General features: G+C 40.0%; 1 protein-coding gene across 1 annotated transcript; it reads right to left on the bottom strand.

The window, feature by feature from the left end:
• Positions 1-581: 581 nt before the first annotated feature.
• On the bottom strand, positions 582-24,016 carry LOC306644494 (BRCA2 and CDKN1A-interacting protein-like; the record flags this gene model as incomplete). Its single annotated transcript, XM_079111537.1, has 3 exons — positions 582-1,648; positions 1,868-2,025; positions 23,913-24,016. 3 exons carry the CDS (start codon positions 24,014-24,016, stop codon positions 852-854), a joined length of 1,059 nt encoding a protein of 352 aa, XP_078967663.1. The 3' UTR covers positions 582-851.
• Between the last annotated feature and the right edge of the window lie 245 nt (positions 24,017-24,261).

Genomic DNA, 24,261 nt, shown 5'->3' with positions numbered 1-24,261 from the left:
AAACACTATAGAGATGTAAGACCCAGCTCACTGTAAAATGTCCCTGTTCTGGACTTGCTTTGTACTTCTTTCACCATCATTTGCCTTGGATGGCTCCTTGGGTCACATAGACATCTTGCCTTTGGACTCTTTCATATGTGAGAGGCACTGAGGATTCTTTCTTCTTATGTAAGTGAATCCAGTGTGGCGGTTACTGAATTTTTCTCCACCCTGCAAACAGCCACTATAGAATCCTGGGCATCTCACATTCTTTGTCAGCCATGCTTGGGTGGAAGGGCAGGGGAATAGTTAGAAGAGAATATTAGTAGAATATAGGGAAATTGAGGGTAAAGATAAAGGAAGGTAACATGGATTTTCAATTTCTTTTGTCAGAAATACGTTAACACACTTTGATCTCATTTTGTTTTAATAAAACAGATAATTCAATTTTTTTTGTGAGGGGGTCCAGGGAATTTAAACTGGGGGTAATTTACCACTGAGTCTCATCCCTAGTCCTTTTCTGTTGTTTTCTCTTGAGACAGAGTCTCACCATGCTGGTTAGGGGCACGCTAAGTTGCTGTGGCTGGTCTTTTTTTTTTTTTTTTAATTTTAAGATAAAAAAATAGGAGTTTTATTGAATTCCTCAAATTACTACTCCCATGTTTTTCTTCTTGGTGGAAGTTTTTAATCAACCATTCATAATTTGACCAAAAATAAAAGATATTTTGTAAATGTGTCATAGACACATGGAAAAGAACCCTACTTTTTGTAGAGGACTTAAATCTGAATAAAGTCACGAGTTTTCAGTAAAGCTCTACTGGGTTTCTGGTAATTTTATAAAAATAAGCCCATCAATGTCCATAAAAAATAGGTTAGATAGATAGATGATCTTTCAGTTTATCCATGATTTCACTCATCTTGCTGTCTGGAATTAACATCACAGTTCGCAAGGGCTTCATTGGTGTATCATCAAAAGACCACCTGCCTCCCGGGCAAGTGTCACTCTCCTCTTGCACTGAATAGTTGAACTTCAGGACTGCCTTCTCATAGAAAAACTCTTCCTCTGCATTTGCAAACATTAATTCATCCTTCTGGTTGCTCCATCTCTTTTTGGAATTGGTTTTTCCTGCTTCCATAAAGGTCTTACTAATCAGAAGGTAGAAGGAGCACTTCCCACATGGCTTATTAGTTTTGTGTGACTCCGCTAGTTCTTTCTGAAGCTGCTGGTGCATGGGCAGAGCAATCTGAGGAGGGACATTGATGAATCTTTCACTTAGGAGAAAGCCCACAGGCTTGGTGGTGTCATTTAAAAGCTTGTCCAGCTGTTCAACCACACTTTTTTCACAGTTCTTCTCACAAAAGCTTAGAACCAACTCTTTAATTTGTTCAGCACACTGGGTACCCTTTCTTTCAGTTAAATTTAAAAGGCTTATGAAACCAAAAATTTCATCTTCATCCACATCATCATCGCTGTCTTCCGAAACATTTATTTGCTTAATCACACTCCCAATATGGTTCTGTTGAATTAAGAGATCTGTGAGTTCTGCAGTGTTCACAGGAGCCTTTAGAAAATGCTGCTGTAGTAATTTCTTAATTCCATCATAATCATTATCTGAGATGGAATAAGCTTCAAATTCAACATTCACTTCCTCGTCAACGACCTCGTCGTCTTCGTCCTCCTCCTCCTCACTATCCTCGTCGTCTTCGTCCTCCTCCTCCTCACTATCCTCGTCGTCTTCCTCCTCCTCCTCCTCACTATCCTCATCGTCTTCGTCCTCCTCCTCCTCACTATCCTCGTCGTCTTCCTCCTCCTCCTCCTCACTATCCTCGTCGTCTTCGTCCTCCTCCTCCTCACTATCCTCGTCGTCTTCGTCCTCCTCCTCCTCACTATCCTCGTCGTCTTCGTCCTCCTCCTCCTCACTATCCTCGTCGTCTTCGTCCTCCTCCTCGACTTCGTTTTCCTCTTCTTCCTCGTCGCGCCTGACGGGGTCTTCGGGAGGCCGTGGGGCCCGGCTTCCCACCGCCCGCCGTGAACTTGCAGTCCTCCTGCCTCAGTCTCCTGAGTTGCTGGGATTATAGGTGAGTGCCACTGCACCTGTCTCAATATATATGTATTTTTAATGTAGCTAGCTAGAAAGTCCAGAATCTGTCATGAATTCTATTGATGAAGATACCAATCTTAAATATAATTTACTTATTTTGTTTTATGTAATATCTCTTTCCTGTCACTCAGTGTATTTGTAGACTGTGAATGGCCCCCAAAGGCTTTGGATTTTCAACCCACTTTTTTGTTATATTTTAAAGGAATCCAACCTTTTAAGAAATATTGTGTGTTTTTCTATTGATGATTGTTTATTTTGAGTCATCTTGAATTAACTTGACCTGATGAATTTCTGGAGAATATTAAAGAAAGGCATGTGGAAAAAGCATTGTGATAAGTTAATACTGCGCACCCAAGGAACAAGTATGTCTGTGTTCAGGCCACCTTAATCTAGATTGCTTTTGTTTTGATCCCCTGGAGAGTGCTTGTTTCACTAACTTCTCTTGTAACTGTGATAAAGTAAGTCAGGACTGAGATGTAATGATATATGTATGAGGCCTGACAGATTGGGGGAGTGTATGTATGGATGTAATCATTTTCCTTCATGGTAAGTTTGTCTTTTTTAAACATTTTTTTATTTGTCAATGGACCTTTATTTAATTTCTTTATTTATATCAAATCTGAGAATTGATGTCAGTGCCTCACCCATGCTAGGCAAGCACTATACCACTGAGCTATAACCCCAGCCCAGTAGTAAGCTTTTAAGGATGGCTGGATTGATCTATCTGGAGACTTCTCAAGAGCTATTGAGTAGATAGTGTGTGATTCAATATGTCAAGAGTTCACAGGAAGAACCTCATATATATAGATAAATAGCTCATATATAAATATTGTTTTGAGGACTGGAGTTGTGGCTCAGTGGTAGAAGTGCTTGCCTGGCTGTGAGGGGTACTGGGTTCAATCCTCAACACCACAAAAAATGAATAAATAAAATAAAGGTATTATGTCTATATACAACTGAAAAATATTGCTGTGGTAGGCCTATTTTTCCCATCTCCTTCAGTTCTTATGAAATATGATTTTTTTGGCGCTTTTGTATGGGATAACATTTACCTGAGAAAAAATCATAGAAGGTTTGGCAGCATAAGGTACGATTTGGATGATATGAAATTTTCAACTTTTTTTTTCTTTTTAACTCAGCGTCATACCTCAGAAACTTACTTCTGTAACACTGGTGTGTAATATGGGATTAACAGCACATATTAAGTATGTGCAAGCCAGATCATTCCCTATATTCTCATAGTAATCAAGGGAATCCATAGCTCCTACAGGTTAAGGTTGTAAGCACAAAATGATGGAGACTAATGCCGATCTCATGATTTCAGCAAAGCCTCTTCAGTGGTGGAGTCAGGCATTGGATGGGCACACTTTCTGCTTAAAAAATGGCCATCGATTACAGGAGTCTGGATTTATATAGGTTACCACCTAGGAGGTGACTTAGTCATTGAAGTCGTCAATAAAATGTGGGCTTTCAGGAAAAAGTTTGCAAATACTACAACTTTGTTTCTCCTGGGCAGTGTTTTTACAGGGCAAGAAAGGAGGGTGTACTGTACTGTCCCTGAAAAAGGATATACTGAGAAGTGATCGATGCTTGCCCATTTCCAGGGATTGTTCTCATTGGGTGATATTTGCTTCCTTCTCTCAAATTGTTTTGCATTGGGAAAGGATGCATTGGGAAAGGATCCATGTTGTCATTGTTTTTCTTTATTCCTCTCTCCGTCTACTCAGGCCACTGTTTTGGTGGTTGTCATTTTCATACCCTTCATTCCAGACTCTGAAAGGGATAAAGGATTGGGGTGATGATATCAGGTCTGAGTATTTCCAGATGAAAAGGGGTGAACTACGGGGACCACTCATTTTAGAGTTCTAGAAGAGAGCATGAGGACATTTGTGATTGAGGCTTAAGAGTGGTATATATGGGAAGAGACTTCGGGTTCAGGCAAAATCTCCCTTTAATAGTTTCAAAGATTCAGACTGTGTTCTGCAGGTGGCTTGTGCTGGGCACATCCTCTCATTAAACAATTATTGTGTACAAAATTAACAATAGGGAGAAGAAAGTTTATTATAAGAAAGGTGAGGGTTAACTGATTTGCTAGTGCTAGGAAAATAATTTTAGCAGGTAACATAGTTGGGGACCCTCTTCTCCTTAATCAAAGTCATCATGTCCCATTCCAATTCAGGATGCAACTTCCATGATCTCATGTGTTCAGGTCCTTTGGAGCATTGGAAGCACAATTAACTTAGGAACCATATTTTCTTGATGGTTCAATCATTTCCACACAGCTTGACAGTCTGTGCAGAACAAAATTAACAGTATAGTTATAGCTAGTAGCCTGGTTACAAGTGTAGAAAAGTATTTAAAACGGTTAGAGCAAGAAATCCCTTCAGCTAAACTGCCCCAAGTTTCTTCATTATCAAAAGTAGGAGTTTTTGGATTAGCCGTAGCTGGAACCTGAGACTGTAATTTTAATACATCTAAAGAATTATTATGAAAAGGATCAAGTCCCTTCAGGTGATTATGTACATTTTGTCATTGAATCTCAGTGTCATTATATGGAACTCTAGTAATACAAAATCTGTAATGTCATAGTGACAATGAAATCTTTGAGAAACTTGTAAATCTTGTACTTGTTCTCCTAGGCATATAATTTCTCAGTCACAGCCTGCACAGGGAGGGAATAAGTAGCCCTTGGAGGTGTGGGCAGGCTGGAAATAAAAATCTGAAAAGTAGTATTAAGAAATCATATAAAAGACATGAAGAATGTTTTTTAAAGCAAGGGCTTTACAGGTGGAAAAGGCCTGATGGGTCTGAAACTACCAAAAGAAGAAAGGCCTCGAATGCTTTATTTATAGTGAAACATCCCAAAGGAATTTGATGTGAGGAAGGAATGTTCAAGGTAAACAATAAGCGAGAGGCTGTGAAGAAGGTGCCCTGACTTGGATTCATCACTTGTGCAGTAAATCTCCCTTCTCCAGGTAGCTGGTACCTCAAGAGTATTTAGCTGCCCTAGTACCTCTTTCACCCCAGGGCAGCAGGCATCTGAATTCAAAGCTATTGACCCATAAATCCACACCAGGGATGTACTCTGCCCCATTAACAGTGGTCACCTGCAAGTGGACATGTCTTTCAGCACTGCTGTATTGAGAGAAACCCAAAAGGGCAGTCTAGCTGTCCAAGGCCATGGAGTTCAAAGCAAAGATTCTTTTGTTGCTCCTGACATAATTGAATCTTTTTGTTGTTGAATTTCCCTCAAAATTTCCTAGTCAATGTGTACTTGAGCTTGCCACATCTCAGTGAAAATTTTATGGATTTTCGGAAGGTAATGAGTAGTTTGGACTTGCTGTTGCAATGCCACCACTGCAGTGGAGGCAGAGGTGATGATGGCAGCCACAGCAGCAATACCTGCTACCAGCCACCAGATAATTCATTTAACACATTGTTTCAGGTGCCACAGTAGTTCCTGCATGATGCTACTGAAGGGGTCTCTGTCATGGTTCTGATACTGCCTTTTACGTTGATGAGTCCTGCTTCGTCAGGTGTTGAAGTATAATGTCAGCGTAACACTCAGAGGGAAGTGTAGAGTAGAAAGTAAGAAGCTTTGTTAAAGACAAGTGAAAACAGACTTCTCCTGGGTGGAAGAAGGGGACCCAAAGGAGGAATCCATGGGTTGAGCAAATCTCTTCCGTTTTATAGGTTTTATTCTCCTGTTCCATCCCCCCTTATCTCTTTCCTTCCTGCCTGCATAACTAGGCCCAGTTTTGCAGGTGAGATGCGAATAGTGAGAAGCAGATGGGCAGGGGGAGGACCAAAGTGATCCAGGGGGCATTAATTAGCAACTGTCTGCCTGTAGTCCTCCATAAGGGCAGGTAAATTTGGTAATCAGTGGGCTCCCGAGATCTTTGACATTCCATTCTTCCAGGGGCAGTCTCCAACTTCCAGATGCAGAAGGCTTTCATGGCTTCCATTTCCTTGATTTGACCTGATTCTCTATTTCTACACTAACCACCTGTCCTGAGTTCTGGCTTCAGTTCTTCTAATTTTACAGGAAGAAGGTGGTTATTGGCCTTTTGAGAATCCTAACAGTTTGTCCTGAACTACCATATAGTTTGCCTTCCTGACACAAGGTTGCAGCATATAGTTCTCACATTTAACATAACATGTGTTCTGTGAGGCATTTGAATGGGTCCACATAAAAGAGGGATGTAATACACACTGTGAGGTAGAATTCCTTCTGAAAGGAAATGTTAAGATAGATCATATTTTTCATTTATCATATTGATAATCACTGTTCCAGATCTGAAGAGGCTCCTTGAATGCACCCAGAAAAATCACTCCAGACACAGGAACTCACACAAGAGATTTTTTTAAATGAAAGAGCAGCATGTCTGCCCCCAGGTTGAGAGAGAGACAGAGACAGAGATAGAGACAGGGACAGAGACCAAGACAGAGACAGAGAGAGAGTGTCCGGGGAGCTGTTCTTAAGTAATGGAAGTTCCTCGGATAATAGAGATTAGACCAATGCCTGACAAGGACATTTGCACGCTAATGATCTAGGTTGTAAAATGGTGGGGTGTGGGTAGAAAAATGGCAGCATCAAAATGGCAGGAGGGAGTGGTAAACAGCTGCAGCCTTGGTAACCCATTATCCCTTCACTCCTCAGTCAGACCTATTTTCCATAAAGTTTCCTGAATTGGCCCCAAATCCATTCTCATGGTAGGAGGTCATAATTCTCCCTCAGACATTTACACAGAGGAGTTGGAATGTAAAACAGTTCTAAAAACCAATCTAAACTATCCCTGTTTGACAATTTCTATCCCAAAGCTCTAGATTCAGTGTCAATCAGTTCTCCCATAAGAACCCCAACTTATAACCTGATTTCCTACAACAGAACGATTTTGAAGATGGAGTGTAACACATTCAGACCATGGTAACAATTTATGTGACGCATCCCAGTGTCCATGTAAGAGCATAGGTGTCTGCTGAACGAGTTATTAACATGAACTTCCTGCCATGCAGGTGAGCCTCTGCCAGTGAGGAAAATAAGCCTGTCCTCTTGATCCTGTGTTTTAGGGACATATGGAAGCCATGATTGAGGCCCAGTGTGGTAACAATATGAGTTCTTGAGAGAAATGTAAAGTGGGAGTTGAAAGTGTTGTGGGAATTAGGCAAGAAGTTGCAAAGGGCACTGGAAGAGTGGGAGACACCAAACTTTATATTCCGCTGGTGCACCCAGAGGAGGTGAGCACTCCAGATTCTGAATGCCCCTTACCAGTTTTCCACACATTTCTAGGCTATCTAGTGTTATAAATTTTCTAGTCTGAAACAATACATAGTTGTACACAAGGTTTCAAAAAATGATACATGATTGTGTGTATCAGTTTTCAAGTAAGAAGCATGTTTACAGAGCAGAGTGCTGTAAGGGGACTCCTCTCATATGGCCTTTGGTAAATAAATCTCCACCCTTGGGCACTGGAGCCTTGCAAGGGGCCTGGGCAAGGGTTTTACACTTGAAAAGAACATAGTTTGGTCCTAGGGAAAGTCCTTTACAATCCAAAAGGTAGGAGTGAATGGAGATAATGAGGTTCCTTGTAAAACAGCTGGCAGGGAAAAGGGGAGGAGAACTCTCTCCCTTTCCCAGGCACTAATTTTCACAGGGTCCTTAGTTTATTTTGTATCTGGGTCTGTGTTTGCCACCGCCTACAGGAAGACAATCCCGAATAATTGAACAAAATTCATTAGGAAGAACCAGTAGTCAGCAAGGGACCAGGTAAAAAAGGCGGTGGAATTAAGTTAGAATGAAGGGGGAAGATCAAACCATGTTACTGGGTGAGCAATGGAAGGCTGTTAAATGTGAGCCCAAGAAGTCTCTGGCCACTAGTCATGCTCAAAGTTGTGCATATTATGAAGACCAGCACAAGGAACCTGTTAACAGGTTAGAAGTAATGAATTGACCCATTTTTATCAATTGGCACACAGATAGTTTTATTGTTCTCTTAACCTGCCTCCATCACATGGGGTCTGACTGCTCATTCATACTGCTTATTCCTGGGCAGTATCAAGGGTCTCATACACTATGAAGTCCCTCACGTGATATGTGGCATTAGCATGTTAAAAAAGTATGCCAGCAGTGAATCTGAGGGAGCCAAAACCAAGGAGGATTCTAGGCAGATGTCTCTTGCCTACGTTTTACTCCCGTGATATGTGTCATGCCCAGAGGGGCACTCTCACTAATGCAGAAGGTCATACTCCTTACCCAATACACTGCATTCTTAGAAGAGCAACTAATGATCTTTTGAAAAACAAAAATCAGATTCTATAACACATGGACTTCAAAACCTGTAATGACCTCCCATGATGCTTGGGCTTAAAAATCCAAACTCCTTACCCTGGATTGCAGAGTGATTCAGCCACTGTTGCCTCTCTGACCTCACCTCCCCCTCTCCTTCTTGCCTTCCATTCTCCAGCCACATCATCTAAACATCTGCAGTTCTACTCAATACCTTTGCACAGCTGATCACACTTCATGACGTGCTTTTCTAGAATATTAACTTGGCTCGTTCCATTTCATCATTTGTGCCACCTCCTCAAGGAGATCTTCTCTGTACAGCCACTCTAAGGAGCTACCCAGTCAGCCTCTATCAGCTGGTCTTGTTTCAACCTTCTCAATAGTCTTTACCAGTGTTTGATATAGTTCGGGTTGTTTATTGTCTTTCATTCCCCACTGCAATGAGATGTCCAGAGAGACAGGAGATTTTCTGAGTTGCTTACAGCTCTCTTCTCAGTGCCTACATTGATATGTGACCCCATTGATATTCAATACATATTCCTGGTTGTTCACATATTGCTGAGATAAAGGTCTCACTGTTCCCAAAATCAATTCTGTGGATAGGCTAGCCAATTATGGTGATATCCAAGGTACACAATGAGAAAGGATCCATTATGATCCTGAGACCAAGTCTTCTCCAGAAGGCAGTCCAAGCTAGAAGCATAATTCTTAAAGGCTAGATGCCTACAGCTGCTACCATATCCTTGAATCTATGCTAGCCAGTGCACCTAAAATGAAAAATAAATATTTTTGTTATTTTAGGCTTTCATAGATGACAGTTTAGAGCCATCAGGACAAACAAATTTAAACGGTGAACAAGATTCTCAGGGGGATGCTAGGTGAAGTGCATGAATTGCAACACTACAACAACACCCTATCTAGAACATTGCTAAGCATTCTGAAAGCCGAAATGGAATGTGTATTAAAGAGAAATTGTTCACACTGGTAAAATGGTTGCTGAGAATCCAAGCTGCATTGCTTACCACAGGAAGAGAGAGAGGAAGAGAATTTACAGTTCCAATTGTAGAAGAATTCTTGGAATTTTTGTAGGAATAAGAGGGTAAAGTAAAAATTGATGAGACTGACAGATTGTTACGATACTTGAGAAACAGCATTATCTTAATGTTGTGGCAGTCAGGAAGCTTCTAATACCAGTCATCTTTGAGATACCCAAAATCAATCACTTGCATGGCTGCAAGTGCTGGAGCAGTTTGATACTTCTGATGAACTGCCTTCTCTCACCATTAGGGTACAGACGACCCAAGTGGTCTGCTTCACATGTTGTTCCCTACAAGCAACCTTCTGCCTGGCCTATCTTTCCTCTGAGCCTGTACTAGTATTGGCCCATGATTGAACCCTTCATCTGAAATGTTTTAGAAGGTAAAGGACATCTAACATTATCAGTTTGTGAGTGAGTAAACCCAGGGTCTGAGAAGTATGATTGACATGTTCAATATCAGCACCAAGTTATGGAAACTTCCTCCCTTGGCCAGGATTCTGTGCTGTAGACAAAGAGCAGAAGTCAGTTTAAACAGAATTTTACTTTTGCCTGTTCATAAGAAACAGTACTGCTATCACCAGTGTTATCTTCCCCATCCCATTTTGCTTGTGCAGGTCCCATGCCATTTCCCAGAGTTCAATTGGACCATCCAAATGGTCATTGATTCAAGCCTGTCTTTTCATCGTACACCAACATGAATACTTGAGGGTAAGTTTTATAAAAGAAAATGCTTCTTGGAAAAAAATGTTATTTACACTTTCTGTGCTTCAGGTTCCTCATCTATAAGGTATTTACAATGATATTGAGAGTCTTAATTCATTTACGAATAAAAGTGTTATATAAGATTTACCTGGAGGAAGGTGTAATAAGTTCTGGAATGATAGGCAAAACTGAAAAAGCAGAGAGCTACAAAGAATACATAGACCCTCATAAAAATTTGTATATGTAGTAAGTGTCAATGCATAGCAAATTTACTAATGATTGAAGTTCCATTATCATACATACAATATAATGAAAGTGAATGATTCTGGTTTATTTTAGTGACAACTCGTAACTGAAACACTGCCCACAATTGAAGGTGATTGAATGAATTTCTAACCAGTACTTCTAGACAGAGAAACTGTGTCAACGAAAAGTGTGTAATAAGCAGCAAATTTAAATAAAAAATATTATGAATCCACATGCAGTCCAACACACCTGCAACCTCAGCTATTCAGGAGGCTGATACAGGAGATCACAAGTTAGAGGATGGCCTTGGCAATTTGGCAAGACTATCAAAATAAACTTTTAAAAGGATTCAGAATGTAGCTTAGTGGTAAAGTGTCCCTAGGTTCAATCCCTGGTGCTGCCAAAAAAACAAAGCCCAACCAACCCTACTCTTCCCCACCACATGCAAAAGCAAAAACCAAAGCAAAATCCCAACATGAATCTGGGCACGGTGGTGTATGCCTGTGCTGCTAGCAGCGCACTCGGGAGGCTGAAGCATTGGAATTGCTGGAACCCAGGAATTCAGAGCCAGCCTGGGCAATTTAACAAGATCCTTTCTCAGAAACAAAACAAATTTGGAGAAAATGCTCGGGACATAGCTTGTGGTAGCATGCTTGCTTAGCACATATAAGACCCTGAATTCAATCCCCAGCACTGGAATCAAAAAAGAAAGAAAGGAAGGAAGGGAAGAAGGAAGAAAAAAACAGGAGGAAGGTTTGTACAAAGTAGAGCACAAAATAAGAAGTGTAAAGAAATTTCTTGAGTGTGCTTTTTCATCTCCCTCTAAATATTATACACACCAAGTAAAAGATATTAATCCCACGAGGTAGATATTTCAATTAAAATCATTCTGATAAACATTTCAGTTACAATGAAAGCAGAAAAAAGCTTTAAAATAACCATAAAACTTATATTTATCCTGAAAGCCTAGTTTATAATCATTTTTAACAGGAAAATGTTGGCCCTAAAGTCTGATGAAACCATCCACCACTAGAATATAATCATACAATTAAAAAAATGTTTATGATGTTTCCTGGTGCAGGGTTTTGAACCGAGGGCTTCCCGCTTGCTAAGCATGCACTCTGAGACTGATTATATCCCCCATCCAAACAATTCTTTGAAATGTAGAAAACCCAAGATAATTTACAATAGTATTTTAGATATACGTGGAATTAGAGATGTGGAGCTTGAATTTTATTCTTACGTAGGTCTTTCTTTTGCTTCTAAGGTTTAGAACTTGTTAATGACACTTTGTATGTACTCTGTTAAAGAAGGGAAAACTATTGTAAAGATTAAGAGCAAGACTGGGGTTGTGGCTCAGTGGTAGAGTTCTTGCCTAGCATGTGTGAGGCACTGGGTTCAATTCTCAGCCCCACATATAAATCAATCAGTCAATTAATAAATAAAATGAAGGTTCATCAACAACTAAAAAATATTTAAAAGCAAGATTAAAACAGCTTCTGCATAAAAACTACTTATGACACAAGTGAACACATCCTTCTGATGCAGGTGAGGGAATATCATATTTTTACAAATCCACGTAGTTTTAAAAGCAGAGTAGAATAGGACATGGAAAATGCTGTTTCCCCAGCCATGCCTGTAACCTCTTTCATTATCATGTTTAGAGGAAGAATCATTTCTAGTGCATACTTTTAAAATGTTCATGTTCAAACTGTCTAGGTCATCTGTGTTCAAAGAGGTCATAGAAAAACTCCAAACAACCAAAGGTGACTTTTCTGAGAAACTGCTTTCCCCAATGATACCCTAATTCTACCCTTAGTTTCCTCACTAGTCCATGAATCTAGACATTCTCTCAACCAGCCTCAGTTGTCCCGTGCTGGGAAGATTTCCCTGTATACTCTCTGCGTTGATTTAAAATCTTTGTTTCTTTTGCACATTCCATCCCAAACATCCTCTTTTTTCTTGAGAACATCTCCATGCTCTTCATCTCTTTTATTCTCACATTTTCTTCTCCCTTAGTTTGATATTTTCTTGCCCCACCACGTTCCTATTGCCCTATGCTTCAACAGTCCCAAACTTACTTCCCCAGGAATATCTGCCTCATTGCAGCCGTATCCTTCCCCCCCCCCCCAGTTCTCTTTTCACCTATTTTACAGAAAACTCCAAAGTATGTGAATGTCTTTTTGAATAGCACTAAATTCGAAATACTGACATGGAAATATTGGTGGAGGGACACTGTTCCAGTTGAAACCTCTAGGTACACACTGTAATTTTTTATTATTTTAATTTATTTTTATTGAAAACAAATGGGATACATTTGTTTCTCTTTGTACATGGAATAACAGCATACCATTTGCGTAGTCATTCATTTACATAGGGTAATGATGTTTGATTCATTCTGCTATTTTTTCTTCCCCCCCACCCCTCCCACCCCTCATTTCCCTCTATACAGTCTCTCCTTTCTCCATTCTTGCCCCGCTCCTCAACCCCATTATGTGTCATCATCCGCTTATCAGCGAGATCATTCATCCTTTGGTTTTTTGAGATTCGCTTATGTCACTTAGCATGATATTCTCCAATTTTATCCATTTGGCTGCAATGCCATAGTTTCATTTTTCTTTTTGGCTGAGTAATATTCCATTATATATATATCTATACCACAGTTTGTCTTTATTTTTTTTCCTTTTAAAAAACAACCATTGTAGTTTTATTTCAATTTCCTGATGATTAATCACGTGGAATACATTTTCACATAACTGTTGGTTATTCATTTATCTTCTTTCAAGAAATGTATATACACTTCAATTGGATTATTATTATAATTATTATTTGCTATTAAGGCATTTCATGTCCTTATGAATACTTGAACAAATAGACTTTATTTTTTTTCCTTTTATTCTAAACAAATGGGATACATGTTGTTTCTGTTTGTACATGGAGTAACAGCATACCATTTGCATAATCATACATTTACATAGGGTAATGATGTTTGATTCATTCTGTTATTTTTTCCTCCCCCCAGCCCTCCCACCCCTCTTTTCCCTCTATACAGTACTTCCTTCCTCCATTCTTGCACCCCTTCCACCCCCCATTATGTGTTATCATCCGCTTATCAGCAAGAGCATTCATACTTTGGCTTTTTGAGACTGGCTTATCTCACTTAGCATGATATTCTCCAATTTCATCCATTTACCTGCAAATGCCATAATTTTATTACTTTTTTATGGCTGAGTAGTATTCCATTGTGTGTGTGTGTGTGTGTGTGTGTGTGTGTGTGTGTGTGTGTGTGTGTATATATATATATCACAGTTTCTTTATCCATTCTTCAATTAAAGTACATCTAGTTTGGTCCCATGATCTGTAAATTATGAATTGAGTAGCTGTGAACATTGATGTGGCTGTATCTCTGTAGTATGCTGATTTTAAGTCCTTTGGGTATAGAACGAGGAGTGGGATAGCTGGGTCAAATGGTGGGTCCATTCCAAGTTTTCTGAGGAATCTCCACACTGCTTTCTAGAGTGGCTGCACTAATTTGCAGCCCCAACAGCAATGTATGAGTGTACCTTTTTCCCCACATCCTTGCCAACAACTATTGTTGCTTGTATTCTTGATCATCGCCATTTTAATTGGGGTGAAATGGAATCTTAGGGTGGTTTTGATTTGCATTTCTCTTATTACTAAAGATGGTGAACATTTTTTCATATGTTTGTTGATTGCTTGTAGATCTTCTTCTGAGAACAATCCGTTCATATCCTTAGCCCATTTGTTGATTGGGATATTTGTATTCTTCATGTACAGTCTTTTGAGTTCTTTATAGATTCTGGAAATTAGTGCTCTACCTGAATTATGAGTGGCAAAGATTTTCTCCCACTCTGTAGGCTCTCTCTTTGAATTGCTGATAGTTTCCTTTGCTGAGAGAAAGCTATTTAGTTTGAATCTATCCCAGTTATTGATTCTTGCTTTTATTTCGTGTGCTATGGGAGTCCTGTTAAGGAAGTCTGATCCTAAGTCAACAAGTTGAAGATTTGGACCTACGTCTTCTTCTATAAGATGGAGGGTCTCTGGTCTGATTTTAAGTTCTTTGATCCATTGTGAGTTGATTTTTGTGCAGGGTGAGAGATAGGGGTTTAGTTTCATTCTGTTGCATATGGATTTCGTTTTCCCAGCAACATTTGTTGAAGAGGCTACCTTTTCTCCATTGCATATTTTTGGCACCATTGTCCAGTATGAGAAAATTGTATTTATTTGGGATTGTGTCCGTGTCCTCTATTCTGTTCCATTGATCTACCTGTCTATTTTGGTGCCAATACCATGCCATTTTTGTTACTATTGCTTTGTAGTATAGTTGAAGTTCTGGTATTGTGATACCCCTGTTTCATTCTTCGTGCTAAGTATTGCTTTAGCTATTCTGGGTTTCTTATTCTTCCAGATGAAGTTCATGATTGCTTGCACTATTTCTGTAATGTATATCATTGGGCTCTTAATTGGAATTGCATTGAATCTGTATAGCACTTTTGGTAGTATAGCCATTTTGACAATATTAATTCTGCCTGTCCAAGAACATGGGAGATTGTTCCGTCTTCTAAGGTCTTCCTCAATTTCTTTCTTCAATGTTTTGTAGTTTTCATTGTAGAGATCTTTTACCTCTTTGGTTAGATTGATTCCCAAGAATTTATTTTTTGAGGCTATTGCAAATGAAGTTGTTTTCCTCACTTCCCTTCAGATGTTTCATTGGTTGCATACAAAAATGTGTCAGAGGAGATCCAAGATGGCGGACGAGAGGGAGGTTGTGTTCCATGTCCCTCCGTATCTCCGGTTTCAAGCAGAGGATATCTGTTTCTTGGTGAGGCACTTTTTGCTGCTTATCGAGCCCCTGCTGTTTACCCCATTTGTCTGCTGTGACCACCTGCAGTCTGCCAGCATATGAACGCCTTTTTTGAGTGCAGATTACTCACTGTCAGGCACCCATCATCTGCCACTTGCCTGCCTCTCGCCTGTCCATCGCCTGCCTTACACCTATCCATCTCCCAACACATGAGGTTCACCTCCGGATCATCCGACAACACTCAGCAAACTGCCGACTGCCAGTGGAGCACCAGCTGCCTGCTGTTGCCTGGAAGTTCACTGTTACACTACCTGCAGGTTTGATTACATGTGGCTGCCGCCATTTTGAGACAACAGCCAGGCCCCATAGGACCCCTGACCAGACTGACTGAGCCTAGTCTCCAGGATCCCTCAGCCCAACCAATCACTCCCTGACTCTGGGACCCTCACATCAACTGACTGCTCCCTGCTGCCAGGATCCCCAGACAAACTGACTGTACCCTATCACTGGGACCCCAGACCGACTGTACCCAGCCTCCAGGATCCCCAACCACACCAAAAACACCCAAACTCCAGGACCCCTGCCTGACCAACCACACCCTCCCTGCCTGCAAGAGACTCATCTCATAGAAATAGACATCTAGAGACGGGAGGCTGGGTGCAGTTGTTCGGGGCCCTGGTGACAGGTGGTCACAGCAGACAAATGGGGTAAACAGCAGGGGATCGATAAGCAGCAAAAAGTGCCTCACCAAGAAACACATATCCTCTGCTTCAAACTGGAGTTACGGAGCGACAAGGAACACAGCCTTGCTCTAGTTCACCATCTTGGATCTCCTCTAACACATTTTTATATGCAAGTGATAAAACATCTGAAAGGGAAGTAAGGAAAACAACTCCATTTGCAATAGCCTCAAAAAAATAAATACTTGGGAATCAATCTAACCAAAGAGGTAAAAGATCTCTACAATGAAAACTACAAAACATTGAAGAAGAAATTGAGGAAAACCTTAGAAGATGGAACGATCTCCCATGTTCTTGGATAGGCAGAATTAATATTGTCAAAATGGCCATACTACCAAAAGTGCTATACAGATTCAATGCAATTCCAATTAAGATCCCAATGTTGTACCTTACAATAATAGTGCAAGCAATCATGAACTTCATCTGGAAGAATACGAAACCCAGAATAGCTAAAGCAATACTTAGCAGGAAGAGTGAAACAGGGGGTATTGCAATACCAGATCTTCAACTCTACTACAAAGCAATAGTAACAAAAACAGCATGGTATTGGCACCAAAATAGACAGTTTGATCAATGGAACAGAATAGAAGACACGGACACAATCTCAAGTAAATACAATTTTCTCATACTAGACAAAGGTGCCAAAAATATGCAATGGAGAAAAGGTAGCCTCTTCAACAAATGGTGCTGGGAAAACTGGAAATCCATATGCAACAGAATGAAACTAAACCCCTATCTCTCACCCTGCACAAAAATCAACTCACAATGGATCAAAGAACTTAAAATCAGACCAGAGACCCTCCATCTTATAGAAGAAGACGTAGGTCCAAATCTTCAACTTGTTGACTTAGGATCAGACTTCCTTAACAGGACTCCCATAGCACACGAAATAAAAGCAAGAATCAATAACTGGGATAGATTCAAACTAAATAGCTTTCTCTCAGCATAGGAAACTATCAGCAACGCAAAGGGAGAGCCTACAGAGTGGGAGAACGTGTTTGCCACTCCTACTTCAGATAGAGCACTAATTTCCAGATTTTCTATAAATAACTCAAAAGCCTCTACATGAAGAATACAAATAACCCAATCAATAAACGGGCTAAGGATATGAACGGACACTTCACAGAAGATCTACAAGCAATCAACAAACATATGAAAAAATGTTCACCATCTTTAGTAATAAGAGAAATGCAAATCAAAACTAACCTAAGATTCCATCTCACCCCAATTAGAATGGCGATGATCAAGAATACAAGCAACAAAAAGTGTTGGTGAGGATGTGGGGAAAAAGGTACACTCATACATTGCTGGTGGGGCTGCAAATTAGTGCAGCCACTCTGGAAAGCAGTGTGGAAATTCCTCAGAAAACTTGGAATGGACCTACCATTTGACCCAGCAATCCCACTCCTTGGCATATACCCAAAGGACTTAAAATCAGCATACTACACAGATACAGCCACATCAATAATCATAGCAGCTCAATTCACAATTGCCAGATTGTGGAACCAACCTAGATGTTCTTCAATTGAAGAATGGATAAAGAAACTGTGGTGTATATATATATATATATATATATATATATATATATATATATATATATATACACAATGGAATATTACTCAGCTATAAAAAATGATAAAATTATGGCATTTGCAGGCAAATGGATGAAATTAGAGAATATCATGCTAAGTGAGATAAGCCAATCTCAAAAAGCCAAAGTATGAATGATCTCGCTGATAAGCAGATGATAACACATAATGGGGGCTGGAAGGGGGGCAAGAATGGAGGAAGGAGGGACTGTATAGAGGGAAAAGAGGGGTGGGGGGAATGGGGGTAAGGAAAAATAACAGTATGAATCAAACATCATTATCCTATGTAAATGTATGATTACGCAAATGGTATGCTGTTACTACATGTACAAACAGAAACCACATGTATTCTATTTGTTTACAATAAAAATAAATTAAATTTAAGAAATAAAAATAAAAAAATAAAAACGCATTGGATTTATGTGTGTTGATTTTATAGCCTGCTGTTTTGCTGAATTCATTGATGAGGTCTAGAAGTTTTCTGGAGGAGTTTTTTGGTTCCTCTAAATATAGAATCATGTCATCTGCAAATAGTGACAGCTTAAGTTCCTCTTTTCCTATTCATATCCCTTTAATTTCTTTAGTCTGCCTAATTGCTCTGGCTAGAGTTTTGCGGACAATGTTGAATAGAAGTGGTGAAGGAGGACATCCCTGTCTTGTTCCCGTTTTTAAAGGGAATGGTTTCAGTTTTTCTCCATTTAGAATGATGTTGGCCATGGGCTTAGCCTTTACAATGTTCAGGTATGTTCCTACTATCCTTCACAGTGTAAGTTTTCTTCTCTGTCTTGGACTTTTCTCTTTTGGTTGAAACAAAGGCACTCACCAAATCCAATTTCATTCTCTGTAAACACCCCTTAAGACTTAATATTAGAAAACAAAGGGACCAGTGCAGAGGCAGTCTGTTATCCTCCTAGTTCAGATGAGGAAACAGATTTTGTGAGAGAGTAAACGATCATCCATCCCATACCTAGTACATGTCAAAGTGAAAACTCAAATTAGGTCTCCAGGTTTCTACTTCCATCCTTTTCCATATTATTCTAAGCTAATTGGAATTCCTATAGTACATTGAGGCAGAAAAACGTCTAATGAAAAACTTTAAAAAGTTTCTTTCCTTACCTGACATTGTCAGAGAAGAGGTGACATCAATTGCAGATGCAAAGGATGAGGAGACCACCCCAGAGGATGTCTGGGTGACTGAGGTTAGAGAATGCATGTTTCCCAGTATGGAGATCACTGGTCACAGGCCACTTACTACTGGTCACTGATGACTGGTTACCTGTCACTGGTCACTTGTGATGATCCAAATATTTTTACAACTCCATGGAATCCCTAAGATTCTATCAGGTGGCAGTAGGTTTGGTGGAGAATGATGTCACCATAAAGGCACTTTAAAGGTATGAGGTAGCCAATAGGAAGGTCAGATTCCCAACCGGAAGGAGGGATTGGGTGAAGACACTGACAAGAGAGTTGATTGGGTAGAGAAAGTGACAGGACACTTATCATTGAACCTAAATGGCTCAGCTCTGGGGAGTTGAAATCCTGCAAGAGGGTTAAGATAGGGCCAACTTTCCTGGTGCTTGTATTCGGAGTATCAGCTCAGTGTTCCTTATACATGTTCATTAAAAATTATTATATGTTATGTATTATATTTCACATTTTAATAGGTAATAGTGGGCACATAATAATTTTATATTAGTGTACAGTTAATATCCCTGGGGATTGAAGAAAGAGAGCAATTCTAGTTATTCTGGAACAGAGATATTGATCTGATTAGTAAACTTCCTGTGGCTTCCAAGGCTGAAAGAAAAGGTTTTAAAAGGTTTATTCTGTAGTCTAGTTGTAGGTGGATGCAAAACTTTTACTCATTTATTTTTATGTGGTGATGAGGAATAAACCCAGTGCCTCACACGTAGCAGGTAAGCACTCTACCACTGAGCCACAACCTCAGTCCTAAAGAGTTTTTTCATAACCTAAGAGTAGGTTGAAATTCCTTGAGTGCACCCTGTAGGGAATGAGGAGGTCCCAGTTTTTCTCTTGGTTTTCTTGAATCCTCCTTTCCTTGGGCTGGGGTGTGCTGGGCCAGGTTGGACTTGTAACTTCCTTCTGCTCTTCTCCTCCCACCCTTCTTCATTGTAGAATTTGCTTCATGGACAAGCCTTGATTTTGCATTCTTATACTCCTAGATAGTACTTTCTTTTGACTTCCAGAGCAGGGGTCTTGTATTTTGTGACCTGATTCTTTGAAAATGCACTCTGAACCTGAGAATCAAACAGTGGAGAGGTAGAAGACCCAGCTCACTGTCAAATGTCCTTCTTTTGGACTTTGGTTGTACACCAGATGCCATGGACGGCTCCTTGGGTAATGTAGACATCCTGCTTTGGACTCCTTCATATGTGATAGGCTCTCAGTATTCTTTCTGTCTTCCTATGTAAGTGAATCCAATCCAGTGTGGCACTTACTGAATCTTCCTCCCCCCCTTGCAAACTGCCACTATAGAATCCTGGGCCTCTCACGGTCTTTGTGTGCCATGCTTGAGTGAAAGGCCAGGAGAATAATTAGTAGAATATAGGGAAAGTGAGAGTAGACAAAAGAAAATCACGTGGATTTTGTATTTTTTTTTTGTTAGAAATAAAGTCAACATACTTTGATTTTATTTTGTATTAATAAATCAGAGAATTCAATTTTTTGGTGTTGGCGTCCTAGAATGTTAAACCAGAGACTCATTACCATTGAGTCACTTCCCAGCCCTTTTATGTTTTATATTGAGTCAGTTCGCTAATTTCATAGGGTCCTTCTATGTTGTTGAGGCTGTCCTCTGACTTCTGATCCTCCTACCTCACCTTCCTGAGGTGCTGGGTTTTCAGGCATGTGCCACTGCACCTGGCTCAGTACATACACATATGTAGGTAGATATATAATGTAACTAGCTATTAAGTCCAGAAACTGCCTTCAGTTCTGTACAATGAAGATAAAACTCTTACATATAATTTGCTTATCTTGTTTTTTGTCATGTTATCTCATTTTTGTTCTTTATTAGTGTGTTTGCAGACTGTGAAGAGCTCTTAAAGGCTCTGGATTTTTAACTCATTTTTTTCTTTTTCATATTTTAAAGGAATCCAACATTGTAAGACACATTGCATGTTTTTCTATTGATGACTGTTTGTGTTGAAGCCTCAGGAATTAACTTGAGCTAATGGATTTGTGGAGAAAATTGATGAAAGGCATATGGAAAAAGCATTGTATGGTAAGTTACACCGCACAACCAAGGATCAGGTCTGTTGGTGTTCAGCCCAACTTTATCTAGGTTGCTTTTTGTTTGATCCCATGGAGAGAATCTTTTTCAGTAACTTCTCTTATAACTGTGATAAAGCAAGTCAGGAATTATTTGCTAATTTTAAATATACACACACACACACACACATATACACATATATATGTATATATGTGGACTGAGCTGGTTTGGGGGAATAAATCTGTGGTTTTAATCATTTTCCTTGGGGGTAAGCTTTTAAGATGCCTGGATTGATTTGTCTAGGAACTTCCTAGAGGCAGTGAGTAGATATTGTGTGATTCAAGATGTCAAGAGCCCACTGGAAGACAAGTTCATATATAGGATAAATAACTCACGTAAAGTTCATAAATGAAGTTGAATATTTCATTTATAGGCCTATCTGTTCCAGTACTCCAGTGTTTATTATGATATATGGTATTTTTAGAAGTTGTGTGTGGGATAATTCTTATATGAGAAGAAATCCTGGAAGGTTTGGCAGTGTAAAAAAAGCTTGGACTATGTAAAGTTTTCCAAGGTTTTGTTTGCTTTTTATCCCCATTTCATATCATGGATAACTAACTTCTATCATGTTGGTATGTAACATAAGCCTAATAACTAAGTATCAGCAAGTGATATCATTCCTTATATTCTCATAGTAATGAAGTAAATCCATAACTACTACAGGTTAAGGTGGTAGGTGTAAAGTTGTGTGGAATGTGGTGTATTAGTTGGGTTTCCCTTACTGTAACTAACCCTTAAGATAATCATCTGATAAAGATGAGATGTTTATTTTGGTTCACAACTGTGGAGATTTCAAGTCATAGTCAGTTGGCCCTCCTGCTTTTGGGCTGTGGCAAGGTAGAGCATCATTGCCAGGAGAACATGGTGGAACAAGCTGCCTACCTCATGACCTGGATGAGAAAGACAGAGAGAGGACAGAGGAGAAGAGGAGGTGTTGGATTTCATTGTCCCCGCCAAGCCCATGCCCTCAATAATAAGAAGATCTCCTACTAGACCCTCCCCACCCTTTTTTAAAGAGTACTGCTTAGTGAACCCAACATCACTCTGTGAGTTATCACCAGCCCCTCCTCTAAAATCTTATTTTGTGACTGGGTCTCACTGAGGTGCTCAGGTTGGTGTGAAACTTGAGATCATACTGCTTCAACCTCCCAAATAGCTGGGAGTGTAGAAATAGCAACATTGTGCCCTATTTAGGCCCCACCTCCTAAAGTTTCCACAATTTCCCAATAGTACCAAACTGGAGGGGAAGGTTTGCCACATGGGCCTTTAGGGACATTCCAAATCAAAATTCATAGCATGTGGTAAGATCATTTTTGATAGCAATGTAATTTTTCCATACTGAAATATTCAGGTCCAATATTCAGTTATAATTAGACAAATGCTGTTTACCTCTCCTGGTCCCCAGGCGTGATAAGTATTTGCCCTTTATAATTCTATCCACTCAACTCTAGTTTGCAGTAAACCTCACCTTAACCTCTAAAACAAGTCTTAAATGTGGAAGAAAGTACCTAAAGAGAGTTGGTCCAACACTGTGTGATGTAGTATCAGGTCCTTCCCTGACCTAAAGCCTCAGTTTTTATATTGAGGGTATTGTCCCAGGCCAAACCAATCCCAGCAATTAGTACTGATCAGGATGACTGGGACTCATCTTGCTGTAACCTACCCATATCATCTATCCCTGACATCCTTCCATGTTCTCTCCATATTCTCATTTGGGTTTTATTAAGACTGGAAACCCTCAAGTCTCTATATGATACCTAGGCACTACCAGGTACTGTCACATTTTATTAGTGTCAACTACTTAACAGTTCCTCCTAATATGTCTTTCTCCGGTCTCTATCCTCCATTCCTGTGCACTACGGATTTGTGAAGACTTTCTTTTACCTCTTATTGGAACCACTCCTCTCCAAAGGCCTACTCTTTGCCACTTCCCATACTTTCTGGACACTTCCCATACTATTCTGTCTAGGTCTGGATTGTCTCCTGGCAACTCTGAGTTTTTTCTTGCCGTACTTGTGTCTTTTTGAAAACTTAAAGTGCAAGACCAACATAGTTATTCTAGTTTTGGAGAAATTTATGTCGCACTTTGTATTTTGTCATGTTTATAAACAGATGGATCATTTATGCCTTCTAGCCATCATACACCTCTCATATGTTTTCCTATGTTCCAAAACAGTATTTTATAATTTACTGTCAAGTTTGAATGTGCCAAATTGCAGTTTGCAAATAAAAATTGTTGTGAAGATTAATAACAGTGCATATAAGGTGCTTTTAAAATTAGAAACAGAAAAGTAGAAATTATTTTGAAGAACTGTTGCAATCATAATTATTTACAGTTTAATCTGGAAGTCAGTACTCCCATCTCAGACACGCTGTTCTTCGCTCTTCTACTTGTAGCTGAATTGAGAGTTTTCCTAACAGGTACAGTCCGGATTAGTGATAAGTATGTGAAGATATTACAAGTGACCTCCACTCTCATGTCTCTCACTTTTGTTTTTGTTTTGGTATTTGCTAAAACATATCCTAGTGTTATCTACTTCTAGCATACCTGTCATATGATAGGAATCATGTGAATGCCTGGCCAGGAATGTGTATAGGGTATATAATTTTTGGAGGTAATTAGACAGTATCTTTCAAAACTTTAAGTTTGTGTATCCTTCATTCCAGAAAATCTATCTCTAGAAGTTTAGATATAGTTTTGTATATGTGTAGGGATAGTTCATTGCATGGCCTGTAAGAGAAGACCAAAACCCAAACCAAAAAACGTGAAAACAACTAGAGGTCCATTAATATGGGACTGGGTAAGCAAATGATGATACTTTCAGTTATGTTACTTACAATGCATGCAATGCACTGTGGTCATTAAAAACTTGGCCATCCACGTATAAACTGAGAAAAATCAGTGTTCTTGAGACAGTGTAGAAATCGTATGGTGTGCTGCTGCTGTGTAGGAAGAAGCTATACATATATGTGAAAGTAAATATCCATAAAAGATATTCAAAATGTAAATGTAAGCACTTGGAAACATCTCGAAGAACACATACTGAACTGGGTGCAGTGGGACCTAACTCTTTATTCCAGGGCCAGCAGTTTTGAATTCAGGAGTGCTCACTGGAACTCACAGACCTGTGCTACAGGCCTCCGGCTAACGAGGGCGCTGTGGGCGCCAGAGCCCCGTGTGTAAGTGGAGGAACACAGCAAGTGGGCGTGTCCCATCACGACGGGAAGTGGCTCAGGCGCACTGGCGCCAGCCCGCACTCAGTGGGTAGCTGCCCGGCACGCCCAGGTCCCAGCATCTTGTTCCTGCACCGAGGACGCCGCACTGACGGCCTAGACCCGCTTGGCATTGGGTGGGCGGCATCTCGGCGCCCACATGAGCCAATGGCATCCTCTCCGCAGGGGCTGAGGCCAGGGACGCGACTGTTCTGGACGTCACTCAGCAAAGAGGAAGGGCGGAAACC

This window comes from Sciurus vulgaris (genome assembly GCF_902686455.1).
Source record: "Sciurus vulgaris genome assembly, chromosome: 14".
NCBI lineage: Eukaryota > Metazoa > Chordata > Mammalia > Rodentia > Sciuridae > Sciurus > Sciurus vulgaris.
Note: the sequence above shows the minus strand (reverse complement) of the source record. Positions and strands in the feature narration are given on the sequence as shown.